Source organism: Rhinatrema bivittatum, chromosome 9 (genome assembly GCF_901001135.1).
Source record: "Rhinatrema bivittatum chromosome 9, aRhiBiv1.1, whole genome shotgun sequence".
Classification (NCBI taxonomy): Eukaryota; Metazoa; Chordata; class Amphibia; order Gymnophiona; family Rhinatrematidae; genus Rhinatrema; species Rhinatrema bivittatum.
In genome coordinates, this window is record NC_042623.1 from 171,531,087 (window position 1) to 171,546,325 (window position 15,239).

At 50.5% G+C, this 15,239-nt stretch overlaps 1 protein-coding gene across 1 annotated transcript in view; it reads left to right on the forward strand.

Moving 5' to 3' along the window:
- The window catches only part of LOC115099105 (retinoic acid receptor responder protein 1-like), a 53,292-nt gene that overhangs the window by 20,427 nt on the left and 17,626 nt on the right, over positions 1-15,239 (forward strand). The window contains exon 3 of the mRNA XM_029616450.1: positions 13,803-13,977. Within this exon, the coding sequence (XP_029472310.1) occupies positions 13,803-13,977 (175 nt within the window). The remainder of the gene's footprint in view (positions 1-13,802; positions 13,978-15,239) is intronic.

Sequence of the window (15,239 nt, forward strand, 5' to 3'; positions counted from 1 at the left end):
TTACTTTTCAATATATTTATAAATGATCTGGAAAGAAATACGACGAGTGAGATAATCAAATTTGCAGATGACACAAAATTGTTCAGAGTAGTTAAATCACAAGCAGATTGTGATAAATTGCAGGAAGACCTTGTGAGACTGGAAAATTGGGCATCCAAATGGCAGATGAAATTTAATGTGGATAAGTGCAAGGTGATGCATATAGGGAAAAATAACCCATGCTATAATTACACAATGTTGGGTTCCATATTAGGTGCTACAACCCAAGAAAGAGATCTAGGTGTCATAGTGGATAACACATTGAAATCGTCGGTACAGTGTGCTGCGGCAGTCAAAAAAGCAAACAGAATGTTGGGAATTATTAGAAAGGAAATGGTGAATAAAACGGAAAATGTCATAATGCCTCTGTATCGCTCCATGGTGAGACCGCACCTTGAATACTGTGTACAATTCTGGTTGCCGCATCTCAAAAAAGATATAATTGCGATGGAGAAGGTAAAGAGAAGGGCTACCAAAATGATAAGGGGAATGGAACAACTCCCCTATGAGGAAAGACTAAAGAGGTTAGGACTTTTCAGCTTGGAGAAGAGACGACTGAGGGGGGATATGATAGAGATGTTTAAAATCATGAGAGGTCTAGAACGGGTAGATGTGAATCGGTTATTTACTCTTTCGGATAATAGAAAGACTAGGGGGCACTCCATGAAGTTAGCATGGGGCACATTTAAAACTAATCGGAGAAAGTTCTTTTTTACTCAACGCACAATTAAACTCTGGAATTTGTTGCCAGAGGATGTGGTTCGTGCAGTTAGTATAGCTGTGTTTAAAAAAGGATTGGATAAGTTCTTGGAGGAGAAGTCCATTACCTGCTATTAAGTTCACTTAGAGAATAGCCACTGCCATTAGCAATGGTAACATGGAATAGACTTAGTTTTTGGGTACTTGCCAGGTTCTTATGGCCTGGATTGGCCACTGTTGGAAACAGGATGCTGGGCTTGATGGACCCTTGGTCTGATCCAGTATGGCATTTTCTTATGTTCTCTACCCCTTCAGTATTCGTCTGTCTCCAGCAGGTGCAGCATCTCCCCTTCAGTTCTCTGCTGTAGGCTAGTCAGCCTCTTCTTCTTTCTTTTTCGGCTCAAGCAAGTAGTTCTTTGATTCCCGCTTGTTTTAGAAACAAGGAAAAAATCTATGAAGGAAATTTTGCCTTCACTGTTTTTGTGTGGGAGACGTCCGTCTCCCAGCTCTTGCCCGGCTCAGAGGGGCTTTGCCCCTTTTACAGGAGGGGGTTCCCTGCATTGTCCTGAGTCCGTGGACGCTTCCAGGTGTGGAGACCGACGGTCTCCGGGCCTCGTTCCCCCTCTGGCTGCTGAGAGGGTTTTTAACCCGCTGCTGCGCTCAGTAAAAAAAAAAAAAGGAGTTTAAAAGTTTCAAACTTTCAATAAGTTGCAGATACTCACCTACCTCTAACTTATTTGCAGCAGTTGACCAGCTTTTTTATTTTTTTCTGGTCAGAGTAGGGCTAGAACCGGCAGCCAGAGAAGCAGAAGGCAGCAGGTTTCCCGCCTGCTCTCTCCTGCTGTGCAGGCTGTCAATCAAGCTTTTTTTTTTCAGCTTTTTTTCCTTCAGCCGCGGCTTAGCTATGTCCCGGCTGGCAGCCTGCCTTTCTTGTGGGCTGCCCTCTTCGCGTTTTTCGCGGCAGGGCCTCTGCACTGCTTGCCTGCCGGGTGGGGAAGGTCCCTCCTCGGCCGGACAAGCAAATTTAGCCCAGGGCTCCACTCCTCCTGGCATGGCTAGGCCTTTCCCGGGTCGGCAGAGCCCGGGAACGGCCGCCATCTTTGATTTTTCATCGGGGCCGATTTCAGTGCTCCCTGGGGCTAGGGGGCCAGATTTTTTTTATTTAACCCCCGATTTGGCCCCCGCGGGTGCCCAGGAGGGGGTCCTGACCTTCCCTCCGCCCCCCCCGCAAAATCCAGGGTCCCTTTTTCAGCGGATTTCGTCCTCCTCATGCCCAAATCTTATCTAGCTAGCCTGCATGAGCTGGACAAAAGCCCACCCCCCCTTGCTCCCCCCACCAAAAATCCCTCGCTCAGCGCCGTTAACCACTGGACCGGCCGCGGAGTCCCAGGGACCAGTTCGGGTGCGGGTGGTCCCGGGGGTGCGCCCCCCCCCCCGGTGTCTCCCGTGTCCTCGGACCCCGCTGCTGCCTCGGATTCGGCGGATGCCCCCCCCACCCCAGAGGGGGATGACCCTAGAGCCCTCCATCTTTTTCGTAAGGAGGAATTAGAGCCCCTTCTCCCTTTTGTTTTGCAGGAGCTGGGTCTGGAGAGTCCCTCCGTGGATAATCTCATGGCCTCGCTCCCTAAGGATATGAACCCGGTTCTGGGAGGGCTCCGGGCTCCAGCCTCGGCCTTTCCCTTCCACCCCATGCTTAAGCTCCTTATCCTGCGGGAATGGGAGGCTCCTGAGGGTGCGCTTCGGGTGGGGCGTGCGATGGATAAGCTCTATCCCCTCCCGGAGGAGGGCTTGGAGCTGTTGCGATATCCATCTGTGGATTCTTATATTTCTGCAGTGGCCAAGCACACCACGATTCCAGTGGAAGGTTCCACGGCCTTGAAGGATTCACAAGATCGTAAGCTGGAGGCTCACCTGAAGCGCATCTTCGACGTTCTGGCCCTTGGGGTCCGGGCGTCTTGCTGTAGCAGTCTCATGATGCGAGCGGGCCTCCAGTGGGTCAAACAGTTACTCTGCACCCGGGAGCTTCCGCCAGGTGAGGCAGAACAAGCCGAACATCTGGAGCCAGTCACCGCTTACGTATCGGACGCCCTCTACGATCTGGTCCGTGTCCAGGCGAAGGCAATGGTTTCGGCAGTGGCGGCCCGGAGGCTCCTTTGGCTACGCCACTGGTCGGCTGATCAGTCCTCGAAAACCCGGCTGAGCATGCTGCCCTTCAAAGGTAAGATGCTATTTGGCGAGGATCTTGAGCTGACAACAAGGACTCCTTGGCTGACAACAAGGTCCATAAGCTCCCAGAGGACCGCCCTAAGTCTTCCTGATCCTTCGCAGCCTCTCGCTCTCGCTTCAGGGGCCAGCGTCGCTTCGCTACTCGGAGGTGGGGGCGGTTCTGCGAGGGGGTCTTCTCGTGCGCAGTCCTGGTCGCAGTCCTTTCGTGGCAGACGGCCCTTTCGCGAGGGCCAGCCCGTGCGTGCCACCGCTAAACCTGCCACGCAATGAACTTCAGCCGACCCATTCCTCTGTTCCTTACCTCAGCGGACGCCTCTCCCTGTTCTTCGAGGAATGGGTCAAGATCACGTCGGATCAGTGGGTCCTTGACATTATCAGAGACGGGTACGCTTTCGACCTCGTCAAGGAACTTCCAGATCTTTCTTTTCTCGCCTTGCGGCCGGGCCAAGAGGGACGCGGTGGTCCAGACTCTCTCCAAGCTTCTGGATCTGGGAGCGGTGGTCCCAAATTGGCGCCGGCCAGTATTCTATTTACTTCACCGTGCCCAAAAAGGACGGGTGCTTCCGCCCAATATTGGACCTCAAGAGGGTCAATCGGGCTCTCAAGATCCCCCACTTCCGCATGGAAACCCTGCGGACTGTCATTGCGGCGGTCCGCCCCGGAGAGTTCCTTGCTTCCCTCGATCTCGCAGAAGCTTATTTTCATATTCCCATTCACTGCGACTATCGGAAGTATCTCCGATTCCACATTCTCAACTAGGACTTCCAGTTTCGAGCTCTCCCCTTCGGCCTCGCGACTGCTCCTCGCACCTTCACGAAGGTCATGGTAGTAGTAGCGGCGGCCTTGCGCCGGGAGGGGATTCTCGTCCATCCCTATCTGGACGATTGGCTCATCAGGGCCAAGTTGGAGACCTCTTGCCGGCGGGCGATGGATCGCGTCTTGGAGCTCCTTGCCTCTCTCGGGTGGATAGTGAACTTTTCCAAGAGCAAGCTTCAGCCCTCCCAGGAGTTGGAATTTCTGGGAGCCCACTTCGACACCCGAGAAGGCAAGGTTTTCTTACCTCTGGCGCGAGCCCTAAAGCTGATAGATCAGGTCCAGACTTTGATTGCCCTACCTTCCCCGACAGCCTGGGATTATCTCCAAGTCCTGGGATCCATGGCTTCTACCATCGACCTTGTCCCCTGGGCTTTTGCTCATATGCTGTCCCGTTGGCAGCCAGTGTCGGAGCAGTTCCACGTAGTCCTTCCATTCTTGGATTCTGCTGCTGACGAATTACAGTGGTGGCTGTCTCTTCCTCATCTTCTGCAAGGGATGCCTCTTCAAGCTCCACAGTGGACAGTAGTGACCACGGATGCCAGCCTGTTGGGCTGGGGTGCGGTCTGCCTTTCTCAGTCCACCCAGGGAACATGGTCGCAGACTCAGTCGCACTGGCACATCAATCGACTGGAAACTTTGGCGGTCCACCTGGCTCTTCAGGAGTTCCTTCCCCTGATACGCGGCAAGGCGGTACGAGTCCTGTCCAACAACTCCACCACAGTCGCCTACATCAATCGCCAAGGGGGCACTCGCAGTCCCCTGGTAGCCTTAGAAGCCAGCCGTCTCCTCGCTTGGGCGGAGCATCACCTACAGTACCTTGCGGCTTCTCACATCGCCGGAAAAGACAATGTTAAAGCCGACTTCCTTAGCCGGCAGTCGCTCGATCCGGGAGAGTGGGAGCTCTCGGACGCGGCCATGGCTCTGATAGTGGACAGGTGGGGTCCTCCTCACCTTGACCTCATGGCGACTCTGCACAATGCCAAGGCCAATCGGTTCTTCAGCCGCTGGAGGGAGCACGGCGCAGAGGGCGTGGATGCTCTGGCTCTACCTTGGCCAGCGGACATCCTTCTGTACGTGTTTCCCCCGTGGCCACTGGTGGGAAAAGTTCTCAGGAGAATCGAGCTCCACCGGGGACCAGTGATTCTCGTCGCTCCCGAGTGGCCGCGAAGGCCGTGGTTCGCGGATCTCATCAATCTAGCGGTGGACGGGCCCCTGCGCCTCGGTCATCTTCCTCGTCTCCTCTGGCAGGGGCCTGTATATTTCGACCAGGCTGATCGCTTCTGTCTTGCGGCCTGGCTTTTGAACGGCGTCGCCTGAGGCGAGCCCGGAAGCAGTCGACTTCTCTGGCCTATGTGCGCATCTGGAAAGTTTTTGAGTCCGTGTGTACGGAGGCGGGTGTCCCTGCGCGCTCCGCCTCGATTCCTTTGATTCTTTCTTTTCTTCAGAAGGGTCTCTCTAAGGGCCTCTCCTTCAGTTCTCTACGCGTTCAAGTCTCTGCGCTCGGCTCTCTCCTGGGTCGGGTGGACGGTCATGCCTTAGCAGCTCACCCTGACGTGATTCGTTTCCTGAGGGGCGTTGGACACCTCCGCCCCCCCCTCTCGGGCCACGTGTCCGTCATGGAGTCTCAACCTAGTCCTTCGTGCTCTCTGTGTGGATCCCTTCGAGCCTCTTCACCACACTATGCTCAAGGATCTTACTCTAAAGACTGTCTTTTTGGTCTCTATTTCCTCTGCTCGCCGTATTTCCGAGCTTCAGGCGCTGTCCTGTCGGGAGCCCTTCTTGCGTTTCTCGGATTCCGGGATTTCTCTCAGGATGGTTCCTTCCTTCTTGCCTAAGGTTGTCTCCGCTTTTCATGTCAACCAGTCTGTCGAACTCCCAGCGTTCTCTCCGGAGGAGGTTGCGGGTACGGCGGGTGGCGACCTTCGTCGGCTAGATGTAAAACGAGTCTTGCTTCGCTATCTCCAGGTCACCAATGACTTCCGGGTATCGGATCATCTCTTCGTCCTTTGGAGTGGTCCCAACCGCGGTAAACAGGCTTCTAAGACCGCGATTGCGCGGTGGTTGAAGGAAGCCATTTCCTCAGCGTATCTTTGTCAAGGTCGTCCGCTTTCTGAGGGTCTGAAGGCCCATTCTCTGCGTTCTCAGGCTACTTCTTGGGCAGAGAGTCAATCTGTTTCCCCGCAGGAGATTTGCAGGGCCGCCACTTGGACGTCTCTGCACACTTTTGCTCGGCACTACCGTCTGGATGTACACGCTCCGGTGTTTGGTTCCTTTGGGCGGCAAGTGCTTCGAGCGGGACTGTCTCGGTCCCACCCAGTTTAGGGAAGCTTTGGTACATCCCACTGTCTGGACTGATCCGGGTACGTACAGGAAAGGAAAATTAGTTCTTACCTGTTAATTTTCGTTCCTGTAGTACCACGGATCAGTCCAGACACCCTTCCCTGTCTGTCTTCTGTCCTCTCGAAGCTTGTTTTCTTGCAGGTCTGCAGATTTTCATATATTTCTTTGTGCAAGATTACTGAGCAATTACACCGGAAGCCTTGGTAGTTCTCTTATACCAAGTTGATGCAAAAGCGTATAGGTATACCATGTTTTTCTACATTATTCTATATTTGCTCCGTTGAGCTTTACAGTTACTTGCTTGATCCTATTCTTGGGTTTGTTGTTTTATGCTTTGACATACGTTATACTGAAGGGGTAGAGGATAGGCTCTGTCCTGATATAGGGCATCCTTCAAGTTTTAGTCTGTCTCCACCTGCTGGAAAGGAGGCTCAACCCACTGTCTGGACTGATCCGTGGTACTACAGGAACGAAAATTAACAGGTAATTTTCCTTTTCTCTCTTGGTCCATGTGTGTAGGAAGATTCAGATAGCCAGTGAGGCTGGCTACCACTTTCTTTCCTTCTTGTCTGAGTTCTGCCTTGCCCTCCTCTTACCTAGAATTTTTCCCTGGTAATCCTCACACATGGGTGACCTCATCGGATGGAGCCTGGCACCGGTCTGTGTCCACCGGTCTGTGTCCTCACACGGTGCTGGGCTCAGGTTGGCACCGGCTCCTGCTTTGATGCCCCCGAAGCAACCCCACGGCGAGGAGGTATCTCCCTCCATCAAGGCCGGGAGTCCGAGGCGTTCTCCACCAATTCAGGTGCCGGGCATCAGTCTCCCTCAGGGCTCAGAGGGAAATCTGGCTACGCCTCATCCTCAGTCAGTCCTGTTGTTGGCGGCCTTCGAGGAGGAGCTGAAACACAAGATACAATTTGCGGTTGTTCAAGCCCCACCGATGCCGGAGCCTGTGCTTTCTTTGTTAGCATCGCTGCTGGAACGCCTCAACATTCTTCTCGGCGTTCTCCCCATGCAGCCGATGCCGGTGTCCAGGGTGCCATTTATGGCCACCAGTGCCTCCTTCTCTTGTTCCCGATGCTATTCCCCATTGTGGGGTCCTCCAAGGAGGAAGGGTCTTCGAGGCCGGAGGTGCTGTCGAGACCCTCTGTTCCATGGCTAGCGTTGCCTGGTCCAGTTCTGGGTCTTTGGGGGCCCTCTGTGCCCTTGATGCCCAAGTCGCTGGTCCTGGAAAGCCCCCCCCCCCCCCCCCACGGGCATCTCTGGGTGATCTTAGTGATGATCACACCCCTTACGACCCATGGTATGGATGATACCTCCGAGTTCTCTTATGATGATTTGGTGACCTCCCCTTGGACCTGTCTCCTCCAGAGGAGCACACCGGTTCCCGCCTGAAGACTTAACCTTTGCTGGTTTCGTGCGAGCCATGGCTAAAGCCATATTGTTCCAACTTCTTACGGAGGAGGATGCCAGACACAAGATGCTGGAGGTTCTCCAGTTTGTGGATGCCCTAAAGGAGGTGATGACTGTTCCTGTCTATGAGATTTTCAAGGAGTTGCTCCTTAGAATCTGGGAACATCCGCTCTCCTTGCCTCCGGTGAACAGGAAGGACAATACAGTGTACTTGGTCCAGCATGCTACAGGGTTTGAGAAGCATCAACTCTCACACCAGTTGGTTGTGGTGGAGTCCACCCTTAAGAAGGCCAAGCACTTTCACTCCCATGCCTCTGCTCCTCCACGATGGGAACACAGGGTGCTGGATACGCTGGGTAGGAAGGTGTTTCAAGGCACCATGCTGATTGCCCATATCGCCTACCAGCTTTATATGATGCAGCATTCTCTGAATCTCTGGAAGCAGATCCAGGACCTGACTGAGCACCTGCCCCAGCAGCAGAAAGACGCTTTTTCAGGGTCATCCAGCAGGATCTTGAATGCAGCAAGCATGAGGTGCGCTCCATCTATGATGCTTTTGAGTCAGTGACGAGGGTGGGGGCACGGGAATTGGTGCCCACCGGATGGTCTGGCTTTGGGCCTTGGATCTCTGCCTGGAGGTGCAGGAGAGACTCGCAGACCTGCTGTGTACTGGCGAAAACCTCTTTGCTGACAAGGTGAGGGATGCTGTGGCTCGGTTAAAGGATCATCATGAGACCTGCAGCATCTTTCAGCCAGTACATCAGACCTGCCTTCCTCGGCCAGGAAGACCTTGTTTCAGGGCACAAAGAGGTCGTCCTACCACCAGAGGAAATACTACCCTCCTGCTTCTCACACCCGGGCCCATCTGGTGAGCCTTAAGTCCTGCCAGAGACAGCAGAGGGCCCCCAGACCTCAGCTGGCGCCCCAGACAAGCCCTGGTACAGGGTTTTGACTGGCTACAATGGGAGCATAAGCCAACTGCCTGTACCCTTGACACACAACCCTCTGGTCGGAGGCTAGCTACAGTTCTTCCTGGACTGTTGGCTAAGTGTTACCTCAAACCGGTGGGTTCTGTCCATCATTTGTCGAGGGTACTGACTGAACTTCCTGGATGTCCCTCCAGACTCTCCCCCGTGCCCATCTTGGGGTCAGTCCTCGCATCAGGAAATACTTTCGATAGAGCTCACCACCCTTGTAACGGCCAGGGCTATCGAGCCCGTTCTGTTGAAACAGCGGAGGTGAGGGTTCTACTCCCAATATTTCCTGATTCCAAAGAGAACAGGGGGACTCCATCTTATTCTAGACTTGAGAGCCTTGAACAAGTTTCTGAAAAGAGAAACTTCAAGATGGTCTCTCTGGGCACCCTGATTCCCCTCCTACAAAGGAGATTGGCTTTGTTCCCTCGACTTAAGACGCCTACACCCACATCGAGATCTTCCAAGGTCACAGGAAGTATCTTCAGTTTGTGGTGGGCGAGCGACACTTTCAATACAGGGTGTTGCTGCTCAGCCTGGCCTCTACCTCATGTGTCTTCACCAAGAGTCTGGTCATAGTGGGTGCATACATCTGCAGGTTGGCAATTGGCTTATCAAGAGCCCACGATCTCTAAACTTGACCATTTGGGTGTTAGTGTCCCTGGTGTTTATTATCAACTATCCAAAGTCCCATCTCGACCTGTCACCTCAGTTGAACTTCATTGGCGCTCACGTTGGTGTCCATTGCGGGAGTGGTCCAACAGAGCCAGCAGATTTCGGCTCGCCACATGGTGTGACTGTCCATGTTACTCCCTTACCTTGCTTACATATGTGCAGAGCTCAATGGACCTTGCGATCCCAGTGGTGGCAGGCCACCCAGGACCTCCATGTCCGCATCTGCATTACTCCGCTTCTCCGGGACTCCTTGCCCTGATGGAAGATTCTTGTCAATTTGGAGCAGGGGTTGCCCTTTCAAAATCCCTCTTGCCCAGATTGTGCTCATCACGGATGCGTCCAACCTGGGGTGGGGTGCCCATGTGGAGGGGGTCAGCACAGAGGACCTGGGGGCCACACAGGAAGCACAGTGTCAGATCAACTTCCTGGAGCTCTGCGTGATCCAGTATGCCCTCTGGGCGTTCAGGGATTGGCTGATCAACAAAGTGGTTCTGATCCAGACTGACAACCAGGTGGCGATGTGGTATATCAACAAACAGGGAGGTACAAGGTCATTTATCCTGTGCCAATAAGCAGTTCACATCTGGACTTGGGCTCTATCAGAGAGCATGGTGCTCCGAGTCATGTACCTGGCCAGGACAGAGAATGTGGTAGCAGACAGGCTGAGCCAAGCCCCATGAGTGGTCCCTGAAATAGGAAGTGTCTGATCGATTCTTCCGCCTCTGGGGGACACCGGACATTGATTTGTTCACAACCTCCTGCAACAGGAAAATGGATCAGTTCTGTTCCCTGTACAGGGTAGATGGCAAACCAGCCTCAGATGCCTTTTGTCCGCCACTGGGGCAGAGGCCTTCTGTATGTGTATCCTCCGCTTCCCCTGGTGACGAACCCTCTCCTGAAGCTTTGACAGGACAGGGGTACTGTGATCCTCATAGCCCCTCATTGGCGAGGCAGATCGGGTTCCCGCTCCTGTGGGATCTCTCCCTCTGGGAACTGACCAACCTGGGGATTTCCCCAGATCTCATCATGCAGGATTGGGGCAGACTGCGCCATCCCAACCTCTGGGCCTTGTCCCTGACAGCCTGGATATAGAGAGGTTAATTCTGCAGCCTCTCGAGTCCTGGAGGCTTCCAGGAAGCCTTATGACCTGAAGTAGAAGAGGTTTTCTGTGTGGTGTGAGCGCTGCGACATGGATCTGTTCTTCTGCTCCACACTGAAGCTGCTTGACTACCTCCTGCACCTTTCAGGGTGGATGGTTAACTATCTCCTGCACCGGGGTGTGGATGGTTCGCCCATCTCTGTGCAATCCATTGTGGGACACTTTATGCAAGGGCGGCTTCAGTTGAAGCCTCCCCTGCAGCCTCCCGCTGTATCCTGGGGCCTCAATGTGGTGTTGGCTCAGCTCATGAAAGCTCCTTTCGAGCTGCTGCTTTCTTGTGACCTCAAGTACCTGACCTGGAAAGTCACCTTTTTGGTTGCAGTCAGTGAGCTTCAGGCCTTAGTGACGTATCTACCCTACACAAAGTTCTTCCGTGATAAGGTGGTTATGCGCCCGCACCCCAAGTTCCTGCCTAAGGTGGAGACTGATTTCAATCTTAACCATTCAATCGTCCTGCCCACCTTTTTTCCCAAGCCTCATTCACACCAGGGCAAACGGGCTCTGCACAGTCTGGATTGCAAGAGAGCCTTAGCCTTCTACTTGGCGCGGACAGCAGGCCATAGGCAGTCTATGCAACTCTTCATCTCTTTTGACAGGAATGGATTAGGAGTTGTGGTTGCTAAGCAGCCCCTGTCCAGCTGGCTGGCAGATTGTATCTCCTTCTGCTATACTGAAGCAGGATTGCAGCTTGGGGGCCATGTCCAGGCTCATTCTGTCACAGCCATGGCAACTTCAATGCCCTACCTGAGAGCAGTCCCTGTGGCGAGATCTGTAAAGCTGTGACATGGAGATCCTCTCACTACTATCTGGATAGGAATGGCCGACGTTATAACAGCTTCTGCCAGTCTGTCCTCCAAAATCTCTTTCAGTTGTGTTACCCAGCTCTTCCTACCTACGGCCCATTGTTCGGGTTCAGGCTATCTCCCTCTGTTACTAACAGCACCTGTGTTGTTGTACCTGTTGGCACCTGGTTAGGTGCCTGTTGGTCTTGCTTGTTCGGGAACAGCCTGTAGCTAGGGATTCACCCATGTGTGAGGACTACCATCCTGCTTGTCCTAGGAGAAAGCAGAGTTGCTTACCTGTAATAGGTGTTCTTTTAAGACAGCAAGATGTTAGTCCTTATAAAACCCACTCGCCACTCTGCAGAGATTTTTCTTTTTTTTTGTAATTCTATGTTAAGAGACTGAAGAGGGACCCCACTTGGACACGTGGATAGTGGCATGCTGGGCAGTTTTCCGTGCCAGGCTCCATCTGATGATGTCACCTATGTGTGAGGACTAACATCCTGCTATCCTAGGAGAACACCTGTTACAGGTAAGCAATTCTGCTTTCTTCAGTTAAGGGCATTTGCTTTATTCATCCTTTCTTCAGGAAAATAATTATTTATACTGAAAAAATAAAGTTAAGAACTTGGTAAAGTTCTGCCAGCTGAAAGAGGAACCACCTCTGGTTTACTTAAACTTTGAGGAGCTGAGTGCTACAGCTGAGACTGCTTCTGATGCAGGTCCCTCAGGGCTTCAGGTCTTTTCGAAAATGGTGGTGGCAGCCATTTTCTTGGCCCTGACTTCATGAGGAAAACCTTGGGGAGATCCTCTGAATTTCTTCCTAGTGGAGGGAAGTCCTATTAAGCCTCTGGGGGAGAAAACCCTGGGCAAAGATTGGTTTCCTCTAGGTTCCCTCCATCTCCTTTACACCTGAGAGATCCAGTCTAAATTTAGTGGAAAAGGGTTTTTTATGCCACAAGTTTAAAAAAAAAAAAAAAAAAAAAGGCCCAGAATAGACTCAGAAGAGGATCTGGACAGGGTTTCTCTGGATTCAGGAGCAAAGTCTGTAGAGGAGCTTCTGGAAGGGAACATTGATCCAGAAGAGCCTCTAGAAGGGAGCGAAATTCCCCCCCAAACCTATCCCCAAATCGTTAGATTATTTAGGAGAGAGGAGCTTCTTTCCATTCTGTTCCAGACCATGGTGAGTTGGGTATTTAAAGAAACTCAGGTAGAACCAGTTGTAGAATGAGGACCCATTTTTGGAGGATCTTCATAAATCAGTCAGAAACTTTCCTCTCCATAGGATTGTGAAGGCTCTAGTTATGGCTGAATGGGATTCACCTGAAGCAGGTCTATGTTGGCAGAGCCATGGCAAAGCTTTATGCTTTACCCTCACCCCCAAAAACAGATATTTTTCTTTGCATCTTAAATTATAACTACACACAACAGCACCAGATGATGTAACTATTTAAATATGGACCATCATAACACCCGGATGTAGCTTACAATACTATGGATCATTTTTAATTGTTGGTCCACATTGTTTTTCAAAGTTGTTTTTTTTTTCTTACACTTTTTTCTTTTTGAGAACTTGCAAATTAAAAGAGTGAAATACTATTTCTCCTTCACTTTATGCCATGCTCAACACATGTTTTGTTCCACTGTGTCAGGGACTTTTTAAATGTGTGTGTGTAGATATGTTTGTATGCTGATTGCTTCAAATCTTGTATTTTTTCTGTAGAGCAAAAAACAAAACAATAAATGAACAGTAAACAGAACATCAACAGTTATTATTGTCAATCAATATTTAGTTTTCAGTTTCATGGGAATTTGCATTACATCCTTTTGATGTTCCTCAGAAATGGTGGTTATCTGAAAATATCGGAACACCATGTAGGCAATGTATTGCTGTTTCAAAATTAAATTGGGCACATTATTACTTAACAATCGATCAGAGCCACCTTATATTAAAATTTAAGCAAACTTTCAAATCAAAATTAAAGAACCTTTAGAGTAAAAAATATCAAAAATACAGGAACAAATAATTTCACTCTATATATTGCTGAGTCAGTCTGTTAGTATGACCTTCATATCACAGAGGATGTCATTGCACACATTTGACTGTGACTAATGTCTATCTTTATGTACAAGCCATTACAGGTCACAAAGCTGTCCTCCAAAATTAACAATATGGAAGTCCCATAAAAGCAAGACGCTGACTCAGTGTTTTGAAATCAGCATCTATATCAGGGGCACACAAACACAAGTATTTCAGCAAAGGATTATGTGAGAGTATAGGGAGCATATCAATGTATATATCTTCAAAACAATGAGGAAAGGGAGAGGATAGAAATGTATTTTCTCCATTTGACACACATAGGGGTTGAGCAAGCATAAGTTTGAAACTTGTGAGCAGTAGCACCTGTTAAGGCTTCAACTCTGGTTGCTGACCATTTGCATATCTTTCATATGCATTTATAATTCAGTCTATTTGAGAATAGAGAGTATTGTATTTCAGTGCTAGGCATCTTCTAAACATTTGAAAGGTAATCAAACTTGGAATGCCTCCCATCAAATATTATCTGGTCCAAATCAGGATTAAGACTGGGTTTGCTTTTTCCTAATTTGAGCACATTAGATTGTCAAACACTGATTCAGATATTGAGGAACGAGCACTTGTTTCGTTTGTCATTCCAGGAAAAAGTCTGCGTGTGTTCTGCCACTGTGCTCTTCCAGATGAAAAAACCTCGACCTGCCATAAGCCTGAATTGCACAAGCAACAAAAATCAGAAACAAGCTCGGGAAGATGATTATATCTTCTACAAAGAGATGAAGCAGCGGACAGAGGCAATTTCCGGAAAGGAAATTCCAGGTAGATTCTGGCATCAGTCCTAATCTCTGCAAACTGCAGTCCAAATATTCTACATTCTATGAAGTCTAAAACGTAAATGAACAGATTCATTTTTCCAACACCATTAAGTAAGGTATATTAGTTCAATACAAAAGAGTTTACCTACATTTATTATTTCTCTTTATTGGTGCCTTGCATTTACCTGGCCAGTTGCTCACTGTAGACAAAATGTCCATGGTTATGGAGAGTACTGGCATTATTGCCCTATGACAAATGGGATCCTCACGTCACCACTTAATTTACAATGGGTAATTATGCTGCCCCAGGAGCTTGGCTTTTCCCTTAGTAATTCTGTTTCCTTGGGCTTTAGGACTTTTGTAAATTTATGCATCTCAGCAGTAAATATTTTAGTTTTTTGTTTTATGACCGCTGTGCTAGTGTTAAGATTCAGAGCTCGCGGGTTGGCCCCACAAGTTGCTGCACTTATCCCCGATGCTGCCATGATCACACGGGCCCCAGCCTCCAATGCAGCCCGGACGCTGCCAGCACGCCATCATCATCTTCCTCCTCACCAAGGCCCCATAGGTGCGCGCGCAGTCACAAGTAAATGTGCTGCAGCAGGAAATGTCCCTGCGGCACCCTTTGACGTAATGGGCTCCAAGAATAAAAGGTTCTCCCAAATGCTGCCTCGATGCCTCAGCAACAGGTCCCCTGATGTGCTTTGTTCGTCAGTGCATGTTGCTTCAATGTTCCTGTTTTGTTCCAGCCTTGCCTCATCCAGCTTGCTTTGTCCTGCTCTCTTGTCCAGTCTCTTCTGTGTGACTTCGTCTCCCCTTGGCCTGACTCTCCGGATCTTGACCTCTTGCCTGGACCTAACCATGATTGCCTGCCACCTAGACCTGACCACGATCGTCTGCCCTGATTTTAGCCTGTCTCAGCCTCCGTTAGTCTGCTGCCTGCTCTGACCCTGGCATGCCATTGGACTCTTCCTATTGCCACCATCCTAGGAACCTGCCTAAGATCTGCTGGCTGCCATAACCCAAGAGCTCAACCTATGGGGGAGAAGGCTGGTATAGGTGAAGCACCAGGTCTGTCCTGCTACAGGGCACGTATGCCAGCTACCTGTGTAGGCCTTGTAGGTTCACCTTCAACGTTGCGTCAACTACGTAACAGCACAAAGGGCTCACATCCACAGTACCCCTCACAACTAGGTGCTATTGTTTTCTCTAAATGTTTTTCTTTTGAATTTTTTTTATTTATATTCCGGTTTTTCAGGTACTTCA